Below are 16,784 nucleotides of genomic sequence, written 5' to 3'. Positions count from 1 at the left end.
ATTGAGAATGCTGATGACTATGAAGAAAAAAAATCAGGCACACAAAAGGTCACTCATTTTAATGGTACCACGCAAGTTTTGTAGCTTTTCAACATTTTCATTTTTTAATTAAAAAAAATAAAAAAGGTGTTACTTTTGGAATTCTGTTCTTACACAGGTTTCTATTTTGCATACAAATTGCCGATTTGTTTATGAAAATTTCAAATAAGATTAGTAACGAACAAACGCAAATTGTTAAAAAAAAAATCTTGTCTCACAATTTTCAATCAATCAAAAGGAAAACATTTGAGAAAAATATTTAGAAAAATCTACTCTTGTCATATCCACCACCTCGTTCATGTATTTTCTACGTTGTGAAATATATATGTGGACGTTACACAAGTGGTTTACAGTTATTTGAATATTTTAAAAAACATCAAATTTCTAATATGAAATTTTAAAATTGGAATTTGTACTTTTATCTGAATCAAGATTTTAGAACAGAATCAGTAATTGTATTGAATAGAGAAATATTTTGAAATCATTTCATAAGTAATATACAAGTCAGAAATATATAAACATGCCTGTACACCTATGCATAGAATTCACTCCTAAATTAATCTACCATGATAGATTTTGGAACCCTGTTAAGGGTGAGTAATATGGACTATATATAGTTTACTTTTCTGCAAATGGACCCCAAAATGGTTAAAGGTTTTGATAAAAATTCAGATACGTTTGATCTTGTGAAATTTTAATAGGAGTTAGACATCAATTAAAATATATTCTCCAAATTTCAGTGAGTTATCTTAAATGGTTTTTAACGGGCATAATATGGGCACTACCATCCTTTTGAAAATTCAAATACAGTAGAACCTTGGTATACAGTGGCCCTAGTATACGTTTTTTTTTCTTTTTCAAGTTACGATGTGGAATACAATGTTTTTCCGACCCCTGGTTACAGTATTTGCCTAGCCTTACGGTGTTATGTTATTTGATTAGACACTGTACTGTATTTTGTTACTAATTTTTAATATGTACTTAATTTTGCTTAGGCTCCTGTCATATAGCAATTTCACCTTACTATCCAAACCCTGGAATGGATAATTGACGTACCCCGGGGTTCTACTGTATCTTAAATTGAATTCATAGTCATTAAATAGCAAACAAAATTCCAAAATTTTCATTTAAGATAGCTAAAATAAAAATCATGTGATGGACTTTGATTAAATTGGAATAAGGTTTCTAGGCATAAGATTTGGTAGAATTATATATTATATATTTTAATCTTTGTAATGGGACATAAAAGTAATGTAAACTTGGTCTTTTCAGGAGGAATTCTTTCCAAAGTGTTTTCCAACCTACTTATTAACTTAAAGCTGCCATGCTTTACGGCCGCACATGCACATTCGTGAAGCAGTTGGCAAAGAGATAAAAATCTAACGATGTCCAGGTTTTAATTTTGATCCATTAGCCGCTCTTTTTTCTGGATGAAAATCGATTAAAGAGTTTTTCACATGTCTGAATTTCTTATATACCAAATTTCAAGTCTTTAAATCAAAAATTCGTTGAGTATATAGGTTGAGAAGTGTTCTCACACACATTCTCACTTTTAGATAAAAAATATTTCTGTATGCTAAAATGTTTTCATCTTAAATTCTACACAATTATGCAGAATGTAGAAACTATGCAAAAATAGAATTCAGCGTAATAGTTTAATGAAACCAATCATTTAATAAAAAACCATAAAAAATGAATATGTAACACTCGTTTTTAAAAAAATATATACAAATTAACCTTCATGTAGTCGCTTGTATATCCATGATCAAGTATATTAAAGTTTTTCATTGTTAAATAGAAAAGTAGACTTAATGTCAGTCATAAAAATATATATATATATATATATATATATATATATCACATCGCATGCGATAGAAAGAAATGTTAAGCCAAATGAAACCTTATCTACATAGTAAGAACTCATGGCATCACGTGAAAAGCTGATTATGTTACAAGGATAAAAGATGTATTTTAAAGAATGCTTTATACTTATAAACAGATCAAATAACAAAGTAACTGCTTTTTAAAACACATGAATAAAAGATCAGAGAATACAGAATTAATAGTTTAATATTGTAGCCTAAAAGGAGCTATTAGGATCTGAGGAAATATTAAGATTACTTCTCTAATATATAAAAGTGAATGTTTGTTTATAGAAATCGATATTTTAAATATCTAGAGAGGTTTCAGTAAGTGTTAAATCATTCAAAAAATATAAAGATAATTGATTTTTTTCTTTTCACCTAGGGGTCACTAGTGACAATTGCCGATATTAAAAAAAAAAAAAGAAAAAAAAAAAAAAAATTTAATTATTTCATTTATTTTTAAAATTAATTTTTTTCCTTTCATAAAAAGAAAAAATTAAAACGAATATCACAGTGAAGACTGTATTTAAAGTTTTAAATTATTTTTATTGCTATTTTTAATATTTAAAACAACTAAACATAATGAATTCGTATGGATTTGTGAAAACTATTTTCTGTTTTATAAGCTCTGTAAGAAATGTACCGTCAACAAATAAGTTGTTTTAAAAACGAAATGTAACCATGTTTTGTTTTTTTACTAAACTTCATATTGCAAATGTCATAATAGTAAACATTAGCAGTTCAGTCCAGCCTTCCTCGGGCCGTATGTACTGTTCATAACTTGCAGTACATGTGAATACACTTTATGTAAGATTTCAAATGTTTAGACCAAAATTTGTCTGAGTAATTTGGTAGAAACTGCAGAGGTCATTTTTTTTTAAACATTGACCCCAATTTTCACCCCTTAACATTTATTATTTTGGTCTCAAATCAAAATACAAAGTTTTATCCATGTCCATGTTAACTAGATCTAAAATTTCAAATCTTTAGACTCAAAATTGGCAGAGGAATTTGGTAGAATTTGCAAAGATCAACTCTTTCAACTTTGACTTTGATCAGTTTTGGGCGGAAATTTTCGGCCCAAAACTGATTAAAATGCTTGCCACCTGTCTGAATACCTGTTATGTATAAATTTCAAATGTTTAGACCCAAAATTGGCTAAGTAGTTTGCTAGACACCGCAAAGGTAAAATCTTTTATACTTTCACCTCTTGGCAGCTTAAGTTTTCGATCCAAACAGATTAAAAAGCGTGCCCTATTTCTGACTACCGTTTATGTAAAAATTCAAATGTTTTGACCAGAAATTGGCTGAGTAATTGGGTAGAGATCGCAGAGGTCAATTTTTCTTTTTAACTTTGACCCCAATTTTGACCCCTTAACATTTATTTTTTGAGATCAAATTAAATAAGAAAGTTTGATCCAGGTCCAATTTACCTACATTTAAAATTTCAAGTGTTTAGACCCAAAATTGGTGGAGGTTGGTTGAGTTTTCAAAGGTCAAATCTTTGAACTTTGACAGCCAAATTCTGGCCGAAAACCGATTAAAAAGATTTTCCCAAATCTCAAGTCTCTAGACCGAAAATTGACAGAGTTATTGGGTAGGGAAATGTGTGTACGTGCACGCACACACTTTTATAGATATATAGATGAATATATTTGAAATCATTTCTGTATAACAGCATTTCCACATGGGCAATGCCAGGTTAAAACTGCTGGTTCTATATACAAAGTTGTAGTTTCTGTTTGTCTACTTGTTCACCAATTCCTATGCTTTACGTCCATAACCACATATTTAGAAATTATATTATCCAAAATGTTTGATATATTTCATTTTGATTAAACAGGAAACGTTATCGTGAGGGCTGTATTTTTGCTTAAATCCAATAAGCAGACTTACAATTTACTTTATTATGAACTTGAAAATTTAAAAAAAAAAAAAAAAAAAAAAAAAAGGGTGTAGAAATGTTAAGTGGTTTAGGGCTGGTGTAAGAGTGAATATGGATCCTCACTAATTCACTGGAAATGCTGGGTGCACGTTAAGGGGGTTAATAAAAAATGCCAACATCACTATGTGAACCCCTCTCACCTAATTGTGTATCTCTGAACCCTACTCCAAAAATGAAATAAAATGTACAAATTATCAAATATAAATTTCAGTGTTTTAATATAAGATTTAACTGATCAAATTATTTTATAGTTTTATTTTTAGTCTGAATGAGAAAAGTATTTCGTCTGAATTATTTGGTTGATTGAAAAGAAACAAAACAAATTATAGTTGAGTAGATTTGAGATAAAGGTTAATGGTTGACTATATTAGATAAAAAAAAAAAAAATTTGACACTAATGGAGCTTGACCAAGGTATGTACTTTATACCGAATCTTACATTTTCATTGGTTTCAGATGGGCTGATCATGATATAGACAGTGATTTGAGCAGGGATAGCAACATTAAGTCAAAGTTTTGAATAAACGAATCTTTGAAAGGTGGGTCATCCCTTGTCATGGATGAACTAGACAAACATAATTTAAGGGTTCAGGATAAACCTATAATTTGATTTTCTTACCAAACAAAGTAACAAAGAAGAAAAATAAGTCAAGTCTAAACTGTCAAACCCTTCTAATTGTTTATACAAATTTTTCATTTTCTATATAATATGCTAATCTAATTTTATGTTTATATAGCAGTTACCACTCTCCACCCATTTTTAGAAAACTATAATTGCTGGATCATTGAAAAGGCAAAGACAAAATGTAATTTAAAAATTTTATCTGATGTTGTGTAGAACGTTTAACTCGAGAAAATACATTCTGCTGTCCAAAGATGATGTAATAAAATCATGGAATTTTCACAGATCTAACTATTAATCAAAGAATATGCTAAAAAGGTACCTGATGTCATTACCTTATTTCAGTTTCATCAATAAGATTTACTATTATAATAAACCAAGACAAAAATTAAGGAATTTTAATTTATTCATTCTGCTCATTAAACATCATTTTTCTCTTGTTCAGGAGTCAGGCGTTTTCCGATATTATTTAAGCTCACTTGGCAGTTCTCACAGTTCAGCAAGTCAAACGTTTTCAAACTATTGTGCAATCATATCTAATCATTTGCTTGCAATTTTTTCTTGGCCAACCAACCTTCTTGTAATTTAAGACATTTTTGCTTCTGTAATGTTTTATCTAGAAGGACAAATGCTCCACAGCACCATAAGAGTGTAATAGATCTGTTACAAGGATAACTTTTATGCCGAGAAAGTTTGCACTCAGCAAATCCTAACCTGATGTCTTGGGTTTGGTCAGATTTCACATTGCAAATCCATTTAATAATGGATCTGTCGTTGCGTTGCCATCTTACTCTATATTTTAGAAATTATAAATTGCTTTAAGCTAATAAATTATGAAAAGTAAAATCTTTGTACTTTTTGGGAAATCATTAATTTAAAATGCATCATGAAATCTAATATAAAAAGGGCAAACGTTGATGAGTATGCTTGTGTGTATGCCCAGCCAAAAGTAAAATACAAAATGGATCCTTATAAATAAGATGAGCCAGGGGAAATTTTATTATCAGTTAAAATGTGCAATAGGATATTAAAAAAAAAATTTTTTTAAGTTAAACATGGCACTAACGATCACACTAAAAAAACATGCAGTTTTATTCTTACACATTTAAGGAAAGTAATTTTCTATAAATATTGCTATCATCGGCTTTGGTATTTAAGATGCTACGAGTTTCCCCAGAATGAGGTGGACAATACTAGACAATATTTCACCCCATCTCTATACACTCATCGAAAAGGTTGAGAATCCTTCATGCTGTATGTAGTCAAATCACTTCCCATGTGCTCAAGACAGGTCTTTTTCAATCTACAATAATCTACAATGCCCCTTAATTCCTGGGTTGGTTGGTTGGTTGGTTGTTTTACGGCATATCAACCTTTTTCAGGTTATTTAATGCCAAATCTAGTTATTTTGAGGAACGATTTTTAATGAAGTATATTTGTTTTTTTAAGTCTGATTCTATTTAACCCATAGTTGGGACCCTAACAAGTATTACCACTCCGGGTCAGAGTGGACCTGAGAGTAATGGCAATTATAGGGTGGCTCCACACTCCAAGGCCCGCAAGGTGGGGCCTCACCATCGGATATAGTTTTAGGTCATATCCAGGACCTTAATTCCTGGGATATTCAGTGTTATGGAGTTGATACAAGAGGTGTCATGTTTATGGTCAATCACATGAGATGCCAAACATGGAGCATCGATAATCCCACCAAAATTGAGTTTCTAATGAAGCATTGTTGAAGGGATCCTTTCCATCAGTTCGCAGCCACACATTGACCAGATCATGGTATGATGATTTCACTGAAGTGATTCTAGATAATGTTTGAAGGTCATGTCTCATTGACATCGACAGCAGAGCAAACACAGGATTAAAAGACTGTCTTGAATCTCGCAAATGTGCGGAGATGCAAAGATTAGCAGCAGCTTCCTGAAGCTCAACCAAGCAGCACAACAAGAATATTTGCAACCACCACCAGCATACCACATGTCACGCATGATGTTGATAATTTCAACATCACGTCGGGTGAAATTTATATCCTCATGTTAGAATTTGACAATATATTGAGCAGGCCACACCCTAACATCTGTTGCAAACAATCTACCAAGAAAGTTTAAGTATAAGCCACAAGAAATGCGTCAGAAATACACAATTATTCACAGATGGTTGTAATTTGAGTAAAGAGAATATGCTGTTCATGAAAAATCCACCCTCACCGATGAAGACATCAGAATGATGGCTTTTAAGTTGATCCTTGAAAGTGAATACAATAACGAGTGTAAAACTTAAAATGATAGGGAAAAAGAAATTAGACTTCAAATTTCACATGAGGATTCAGTTTGGATGTCCCATCCCCTAGAAGAAAAAGTTTAAGAAAAATGAAAAAAAAGTAGGAAAAAAATTAAAACATACATACACATATATATATATATATATATATATATATATATATATATATACACACAAACACACACACATATATATGAGAGAGAGGTTTGGGTTTACTATAACCTTTTTATGCAAAAATCATATAGAATATCTGCATCAACATAATTACACATAATAGTTAACTAAAGAAGATCATCCCATAAGAAAACCAAAAATAAACTAATATCGAATTAATTAAAATTAATGTTTAAAAGAATATGCAAATTAGCTAGATCTTTTGCAGATTCTATATGGTGCCGCACAAGTCTTTTTTTAACTTTAAATTATTACTACGGCTATGACAACAGCATATTCTTTTCATTGTTTGGGCTCTCGAGTATATATCCTACACAGTCAGACAGTTAATCAACCGAGAACCACGTCACTCTATATAAAGCATATAAGATATCAACAGACGGACACTCGAGGGTCAAAACAATAAAGAGTATGCGGTTGTCCTAGCCCTAATCCTTTCTATATATTGGGTCCAATACAATAAATACGAAATCTGCTTTAATCAAAATATCATATTTAAGCGTATTTTACAGCCGGGTAATGCTAGGCACTCTGCTAGTATCTAAATAAAAACAGTTAAGCTTAGAAATAACATATTTACGAACATCTACATAAGAGATTATGTTGTATACACAAAAGTTTAATTTTAGATAGTAAAAATGGCCAGGAGGCACAAAGGTGACCAAATATGCCGAGAATAAGAAATGGAGGGAATGGGAGGGGGAAGTGAAATAAGAGGAAGCAGGAGTTGACGAGAAAGACAGTGATAAGGGGGGGTGGCGAGAAAGAGAGAGAGAAAGAGAGAGAGAAAAAGAGAGAGAAAAAGAGAGAGAGAGCGATAAGGGGAGGTGAGAGAGAGAGACAAGTGGAGACCATGGACCTGTCACCTCATTTATTCGATTTGATACCATTAGATTTTTTTTTTTTTTGAGATATGGAAAGACCTACGATAAACCGGACACAATAGACCAATTGGAAGATGTTTCAATGTGTTATCAAAATACAGCCTAATTTTCTGCATAGATTTGCGAAAATTGGATCCCTAGATTACACCATATACATATGAGCTGCAGGGGGCCCATATGCCCAAAATTGTATTTAAATTTTAAATGTCAAAAATTCATTAGAATAAACTACGTTTTTATAATAAAAATATTTTTCTGTGATTTATTTTAAATTTTGCCGTCTCTAAAACAAAAGAAAAGAAAAAAAAGGAAGCACTCTTTATATTTAGTTAACAATGAGAATTATTATGGAAAAACATTTTTTTGTAATAGTATTTACTTTGAAACACATTTTAGAATGAATATTATTACTAAGTGTAAATTATACAGATTAATGTAGAAAGTTCCATGGAAAATTACAAGTAAAAATTAAATATGATAAAGAACATAAAATAAAAAGTAAAATAAAAAACTTACAAATTTAGTGTAGTTGTAAGACATTGTGCCTTTAGATTAGGTGTGATGCTGCCAAATATACAAGGGAGGTAACTGCAAAGAGAAAAAAACATCACATGAAAATACAATAAACTTGGTGCCAAAAGAAAAAGGAGAAATCAACTGGTGGTTAATTATCAGAAAGAAATAAACCAATCTAGAAAGATAAATACAGCAAAGTTGACAGCAATCATACATTATAGGAAATAAATTTGCAAAATTCTGGTATTACCAGAAGCTCACATATACAGATAGAATCCGCTATCAACTTCCAGTTAATAACCGTATGGCTAGTTGTCACCCTTAGTTGTATAGTTCTTATAACTGCTGCTAACATTTATGTGGCACCAATAACTTCCTTTTGCCGAGCTCATTCAAAGAAAAACGAAACAAGTTCACCTCTTTTTATTTTTTTAAGCTCAGGCTATTCTGAGCTAGGTCTTAGGCATCTTGGGCCACTGTTATCGCCAAATGTCTTCCCTTAGGTCAACAGGTCATAACTGTACGAACTGAAGAAATTAAATTAGGTATGACATTCAAACATTTACAAACAGTATACTTCATTTATAAGTAAAAATGTATGGTTGTCATTTGCACTATTTTCATTATCTACACAATAAAATAATACTTGAAATCAAAATTTAGTGATCGTTGCTTCTAAATCTTGTATAGCTTCTCATCTTGTTCCACTACAACACAAATCATTTGGTGCTGAGACTATCAGAGATTCTAGAGTCGGCAACATCACCTCTCCATCTTCAGTTAGTTTACATAGTCATACCACTTCATACTCACTAAAGCCAGGTCTTTCTTAGTCTACCACATTCCTAGTATATATCCAGGCATGTTATCAAGTGGATACAAAGGTGATTAAATCACTTGAGACGCCGAACACATAAAACAATTATCGCATCAATACCAAATTTCTGGGGAGTAACAGTTTGCAATCATACATCTACCTGATCATTACATTGCAGATCAGAAGGGTTGGGAACCCATGCCTCACTGTCATACAAAATGGCAGAGAAAACACAGATTATAAAGACCAGCCCAAATGTTGAAGGAAACATGGCTAGATATAAAGATTGTACAAAATATAACAATAAGTACGAGTTGTATTTAATCAATTTGAAGTTGAATAATTATAATATTCAGCAACCCTTACCTCAGCCTATTAAAAAAATCATTTTCGTGTAATCAGTTAGTACTAAATATAGAAAAAAGGTTCACTTCATTCTTCCACCATAAAAATTCTGAGGAAGAAACAAGACCCACAGGAGACATTTTGTTCACGATATACATTCTTTATAAAATGAGTCAGTCTGTGAATTTGACTGTCTAAACAAAGAAATGCGATAAAACAGGTCAAGCTCCCTTTTTTAATTTTTTTTTTATTACTCGTTTTCTCTAAAGAATTTCATTAATGTGACTCCATACACAAAACACCTACATTTAGACAAACAGACAAATGTGTACATTTGACAGTTTCAACCACAAACATTTACTTCCTATGGAGACATCAAGAAATGACAATTGTGACAAACTTAATATGAACAGCAGTTTGTAACCTAATTTAATAGCTCCTACATTCCGAGAAAAAAAAAAAGTTCATTTACAAATTATAAAGAACATTAAAGTTACTAGCAAAATATGCAACTAAAATATGATCAATGAACATATAGTACGCTGACCCCACAAAAGAGGAGGTAATTCCTGGGTAGATGGTATGAAAACGCAACATACCACCACCCATAAAAAAAAAAACAATCTTTTCAGGGAGTACTTTATAACTGAACAGATACTACACTGCTCTCCTAAAAAAAAAAAAGTAATACTTGAGAATCGCATTATGACAGAACAGATACTACACTACACTTATGGTCAAATGCAGTACTAAAAAGAGAATAGTATAGTTTGGCAGACAGACATACGAAATTCCCATTAATATTAAAGTAGTAATATGGTTTTGGTTTCAGATAAATTAAATCTCCATTAGTAATAGATAAGCAGTACATTTTATAAAACATTAAAAAAAAAAAAAAAAATTGGTTCATAATGAAAATATTTAAAAAATAAAGTCTTTAATATTATAGGACATGCAAGAAAACCCAAGTCTTTTTGGTTTAAGAGCACAAATGAAGCAGGACACTCGACTTGAACTTTAATTATAAAATAAAATTTTTACATCAGGGGTGTAAGTTCCACTATAGAAACATTGATTTAATTTGAATAAAATAAAATATGCATCAGGTGCGCTTGAAAGCCAAATTACAACACAATATTATGAAAATAAATATTTTACTTGTTTGAAATTGATTATTTCAATATATTTCGGAGACAAACTCCATCCTCAGTATTTTGTACATCTTTTTTTCTTCTTTCTTGCCATGTTGCAAAGTTGGAGAAAGAAATGTCAGTAAAGAAGTAGTAAACACAAGTAATCACCTCAAAATGCTACTAGTGAGCACTAGTGCTCACCATTAAAGACAGACAATTTCATTTCAGAGTAGTTTAATGGAGGCTGATACTAGTCATGACCAACAATGACAGATATAAAGACAGCCAGTATCCACCAGCAAACATAAGTAATTGCTTCTAAACAGCACTAGCAGGCAGTAACCACCACAGCATCCAGTGACAGCCAGTGGATGACAATATCCCACAATTTAAGACAGACGATTTCAATTTGGAGCATTTCCAATGGAGGTTGACACTGATAAAGGCCGTCAGCAACTGCTAGTTGCAAAGATCCACCAGTACACGTCAGTACCTGCAAGTAATCGTTCCAAGCCAGCAATAATCGCCAGTAAACAGTGCTAACAATGACAACCAGTGGCTTCAGCTTTTTCCAACTGCCAGACATTTCCCAACAGTGGAAGCCAAATATTTTTTTATTTTGGCCACGGGTGCTAGTGCCTGCAATTTTCCAGAGCTGACAGTGGGTGGCCCCCTACTAACAACCATAGTTTTGTTTTCAGGGAGTGAGGGTCGTCCTTTAGTGAATCTGTTCTGACTGTATCGTACTTCCACTGGGCAAAACCGACCCTGCTAGTGTGTATATATTACGCTCATGAAATAAGCTCAGAACAGAACCAAATCATGACAGACCTTGCATACAAAAAGCTGAAGATGCTGTTAAATACATATATTGTTATAAAGGTGGGACTTAACATTTTATTGCAGTATCACAGACATCCAATCATCAGATGTGTATCAATAAAAACATTGATTATATATATATATATATATATATATATATATATATATATATATATATATATATATATATATATATGACGATTGTTCTTGGAAACTGTAACAAAGTATTAAAATATATTGTTTCTATTTAACTTTGTTAGTAGTATACAATATATCACTCAATAAGTCTCAGGTCTGACAGATGTCACCAATTAATAAAACAAAAAACATGATTTATATAAAGTACTAACCTTCAAATAGGACATGACAAAATTTTAGCCAAATCAGCTTACTAGTTTCCAAATTACAGTTATTAAATTGTAAGTTTCAAAGTGAAAAAAATCTGAATTTTGGGCGTTGATAAAACGTTGCTTTCTGATGGAAAAATATTACTTTAGCAAAGAAAGAGATAAGTGCTTTTGAACTGTTCTGTCAGAAACGATTGTTAAGGGGGGGTATGCTGCATTTAACGGCAAGAAGCATTAGAATCAATCTTATTCTAGGATAATAGACTTAATGAATAAAAACGAATTTGCTTAAATATTGTTATCCTACTAGCAAGGCTCGAGACTTAAGTGAGGTGTTATTGAGGTTAGTGTTTGAAATTAATTCAATCTCGGTGTATTTGAAACATCCGTATTAAAATAAGATACGTGTTACAAAATTAAAAACCATTAAAAATATTATGTAATGTCTAAAAATACAATCTACAAAAATTTTTATTTCTAAACTTTGATTTTAGTGGCATGTGTAAATTCATAAAGATAATTAGGAATCCAGCTTGGTTATTGTATAAGAAATAGAGTTGTTTTTGCTGCAAATTGGAAATTTGTATAGACGGCTGCAAGTGAAATTGTTCTAATTGATACACTCGTGTAGGTGTGTGAAATACTATCATTTACTATCAAGATCAACTCCTTGCCAATAAATGTGATTATCGAAACTGACTCTACAACCTAAATTAAGAAGCTATAATTATTAACACGGACGCAAAATACAAGTTTGCTGCAACTGACACCGATCATTGAAATTTGATTGACAATAGCCTGAATCAGTAGTAAACGGGCAGTCAAAACATTTTTAGTACAAATAAAAAAAAATATATAACTAGCAGAGAAACTTAACGTTGTTAGAGATAGAATGAGGATCAAATTCTCCCATACTTTTGTCATTGAAATTGGTGAAATCACCCATTTTTTTTTTAATCAAATCTATTGATTGCCTGGTCTAGTTAGGGACCCTCCAGTGTAACGGAAGAAGCTTCACATGACTCTCCATGGTGACAGTCCATTGTAGTCTATATTACACTGTAGAGAATCTATTGTTGATTTTATAATAAATCTGTAAATAATGGCTTCATCTAATGTTTAAAATGCACAAGTCAAGTCATGAGTTACATCTTCCACTTTGTGTAGATTGCAAACTCACGTGACTCTTTTCATCATTCCTTCTGATGCAAAGCAAGTTGGCTGATGCACACCCAATGTTGAGGTGTCCAATCAAAAATATTTTCTCTCCACTTTCTTGGCTTTCCTCTGCCTCTTTTCCCTACTAACATACTCTGAAAGCATAACTTTGACATGCCAGTGGTTAATCGTTTGACATGGAAAAAAGTTTTTAGGGTTTTACTTTTGATTTTATCTACTACAAGGGGTGGAGAAGTAGTTTGACAGAGGGTGGATCCCCCCCCCCGATCAGACGATATCCCATAATGAAACACATTACGTGATTTTGAAACGCCTCAATGTGATTGGCTAGTTGTTTAGTCCATGTAATACAGTCAATGTCATATAAATCTACTGGGAGGATATAAATTAAATAAATTTTTACTTTTAACAGTTATCGGCACCAAAAGAAACTTGATTTTACATGCCTTCACTTTATTTTTTGGGTTTTTTTTTGTTTTTTACAACAGTGACATATAATAGTGAAAGTAAATTTATTCACTTTGATTTTGGCATACATTAAATACCACCGACATTTTTTAGTTTGTCTTTTTACATCTACATTTATCTCTCAGCAAGGAAAATAAAAGAAATTTTAAAAAATTACCTTGCAATATTCAAGTGAAACATGTTTTTGAAATTACACTGGTAAGCGGATCAACACAAACATTTAGTGCCCTCTTGGTATTTACGTAATACTGCTAAACAGACAAAATATGTGCTAATGTAAACAACCTTATTGCCAGAGGAAAGAAATTAAAATGATAAAATATAAATATCAAAAACTGATATTTTTTTTTACATCAATTATTTCGTAGTTACTAAAACATGTGATCTCTGCTTTCTATCTTTATCTGATACAAAGAATATAACGATTATCCCTGGGGAGTTAGAAATAACAATAATAATTATAATGATAGCGATAATCCATAATAGATATGAGAGAGAGAGAGAGAGAGAGAGAGAGAGAGAGAGGTTTACAAAAGTGAACTAATAAAATTTAGGTTAAGATTGGAATGTAACTCAATTTTGAATACGTTTTTATTTATTAGGATTTGATTTGAAGTATAAACAATTATTTGTTGTTTGGAAAAGAAATTGGTGAAAAGAAAAACAATTTTGATATGTATGCATCAGTGACTGAGAAACATGGGAGAGTAAAGTCTCTCAGAGTCGCTCACTCTCTCTCTGGCTTAGCAGAGCATCCAATGGTGTATAAAGAACTAAGTAAGGTAATATCGATATGTAGCAGCAATAAAAAACTTCATTTTATGATTTAGAGTTTTCATTTGTTGGAAATTGTTTAAGTATAAAGAAAGTTTAGACAATACTTTCAAACAGATCTGGCAATGCAATAGAATTAAGTTATTGGCAGATAGAATTGTTCAAAATAAGGATAAGCATAAAATTAAAACAAAAAGAATAGAAACGTATTACAAGAGTTTTAATAAGCAGAAACGTTTGAAACAACCAAATTATTCTTGAACAGCAATTACATTTTCTGACTTCCGATAGCACTTTAAATTTCTTTTGTCCAATGCAAAGTCAGATTGCCATCATTATTTAAAACTTTTAGTGCATAAAGAAATTAATATTACGGCTAACAGTTTATTCATTGTGTCTTACACATATACCACATGTGAGAGAATCTTATTAAATTGATCACATCAGGTTCATGCACTTCTGATGAGATGATGTCATAAGTCAATTTCAAAATAACCATGTTGGAAACACAATCGCTTTTCATATCATCTAAGGTTTCTATTATAACACAAGGTAAGTATTTTTGACAATCGTCTCTTGTGTGTGAGGTGAGAAAAAGAATGGCCAGGTTTCCTGGTATGTATAAGAAAGATTAATTTTAATTTCAGCTTAAATAACCATTTGACTGATATCTGCCTCAAACTTCTTTCAAATTACACCATGAGGCAAATTATAATTCTTTTCGTCAGCACAACCTCTTGAAAAGAAAACTGGTATTCATATGCATTGGAAATACATTTTTTATATCTCACACACACACACACACACACACACGCGCGCTAATCTTTGGAAGATCTCCATTCCAGTAATCATAGGAGCTACAAGGTTTATGAAAAATAATCGCAAAAACTATCTAGCAAATATACATGATGATTATAAGAGATTCAAATAATTGTGCTGAAAACGATGGTTAGAATACTTATATCGGAGTCTCTGAAATAGTGGGTGAATGGCTAGCATCTAGTAGGATGCCCTGGCAAAACGATAAGATAAAAAACATAATTTTAACATCTGATTGCAGGAACTCAGTAGCTTGACCAGGCAGTCCTTCGTTTGAACCACTTAAAATTGCAAAAATTTTAAAGATAAAAAAATTATTGGAGGAAACTAGTAGGCAAAGAAAAGATAAAATCAAAAATAACAATTTGTTGGAAATTATTTTAACTATGAAAAGGAATAGAAATCCATGCATTCAGCATAATGATTTCTTTTTGGAAACAAACTGTTCAAATTTTGATTAAAATTGCTAAGAAATAGTGAAAACGTCTCAATACAACCAAATATTAATCATGACACGTTTAGAAAGTAACAGTGTTTATTCTTATAGTATAGAATAAAAACTGATACAGAAATGATAGATAAAATGCACTTATCACAGGAGGGTGTTACCACCTATATCACAAGTAGGTAGTGTGTGTGTGTGTGTGTGTGTGTGTTTATAGTATATAAACTGCTTTAGTTTTCACTGTGTACAGTGCAGCCACCAACACATAATGGGTGACTAATATGTACGTTGGTATCTTGAAAAACTAAATTAGTAACAAAGTTATTTTATCAGAATTTCTCCAAGAAGATAAAACAAATTTAGGACAAACACTTCATATAAGTGAAGGTGATCACTCCTTTTTAAAAAAATCTACTTCCTTCTCATATCTGAAATGCACACAACATGCTATGCGCCCTTCACCTACCTCTCACTACAACGGAACGGTTTCCATATCATAGGTAGGAAAAGTCCTTCCCAAGCAACAACCAAGTAGCCAGGCATAAACAAAGAGGTAGAAAGTAAAGTGGCCTAAAAGCTGTTCCTATCTGGCATTGCACGGGAATACTTTCATTTTGGATTCAGCAAGAGAAAATGTAGCAGAAATGTTATTTTACAGTCACACATGTATTTTTAACTGTTTTTTGTTATTTTTTTTTTTTTTTTTTAATTAATTAGCTAATTCTTATAATTATATCCGGTTTAACGTCTGCTTTATATGTTGCCATATGTTCAATAGCAAAATAATTAGAATTTTAAACAGTGAAACATTTATTGATAACGATTACGTTAAATTTGGCTAAATGACTGATGGAAGCCCAACAAGGAAGATAATTTTGCCAAAGTTCTGGCTATTGGTTCTTTTCACCTTAGCTGAATGACAGTTTAGCTTTTAAAGCAAGGAAATGTATCTATTTTAGAAGCAAATAAAGGAAAAACTATTTTCTAACAGTAGTAGTAATAAATATTGGATCAAAGTGAAGTATTAGTTCTGTTTGGTTTCAAGAGATCCTACTCCATTCACCTCTATATTTTCATTTGAAATCGAAAAATAGATCAAAATTATTCTTTGTTGCAACAACGAAACCGTGTAAAACTTAAGAGATTAATCTTGACTTTGACAAAAGCTTGTAAAAAGTATAAAATAAAAATAGTTGCAGATTCTTCAAAGGAAAATTTGGTGTATAGTACACATTCTTTAGGTGAAGGTGACATTAATAATGCTTTAAAGTTGTTATGCGAAAAGCTGATATACCCATTTCAGGA

The 16,784-nt window shown here is 31.6% G+C and overlaps 1 protein-coding gene across 2 annotated transcripts in view; it reads right to left on the bottom strand.

The window, feature by feature from the left end:
- The window catches only part of LOC145293841 (galectin-4-like), a 115,530-nt gene that overhangs the window by 64,132 nt on the left and 34,614 nt on the right, over positions 1-16,784 (bottom strand). For both annotated transcript variants that reach the window (XM_080140514.1, XM_080140515.1), the window contains exon 2: positions 8,331-8,402. In XM_080140514.1, the coding sequence (XP_079996640.1) occupies positions 8,331-8,354 (24 nt within the window). In that variant the 5' untranslated portion in view covers positions 8,355-8,402. The remainder of the gene's footprint in view (positions 1-8,330; positions 8,403-16,784) is intronic.

Source organism: Euprymna scolopes, chromosome 15, assembly GCF_053919585.1.
Source record: "Euprymna scolopes isolate OS-2025 chromosome 15, ASM5391958v1, whole genome shotgun sequence".
In the NCBI taxonomy this organism is placed as follows: Eukaryota; Metazoa; Mollusca; class Cephalopoda; order Sepiida; family Sepiolidae; genus Euprymna; species Euprymna scolopes.
Note: the sequence above shows the minus strand (reverse complement) of the source record. Positions and strands in the feature narration are given on the sequence as shown.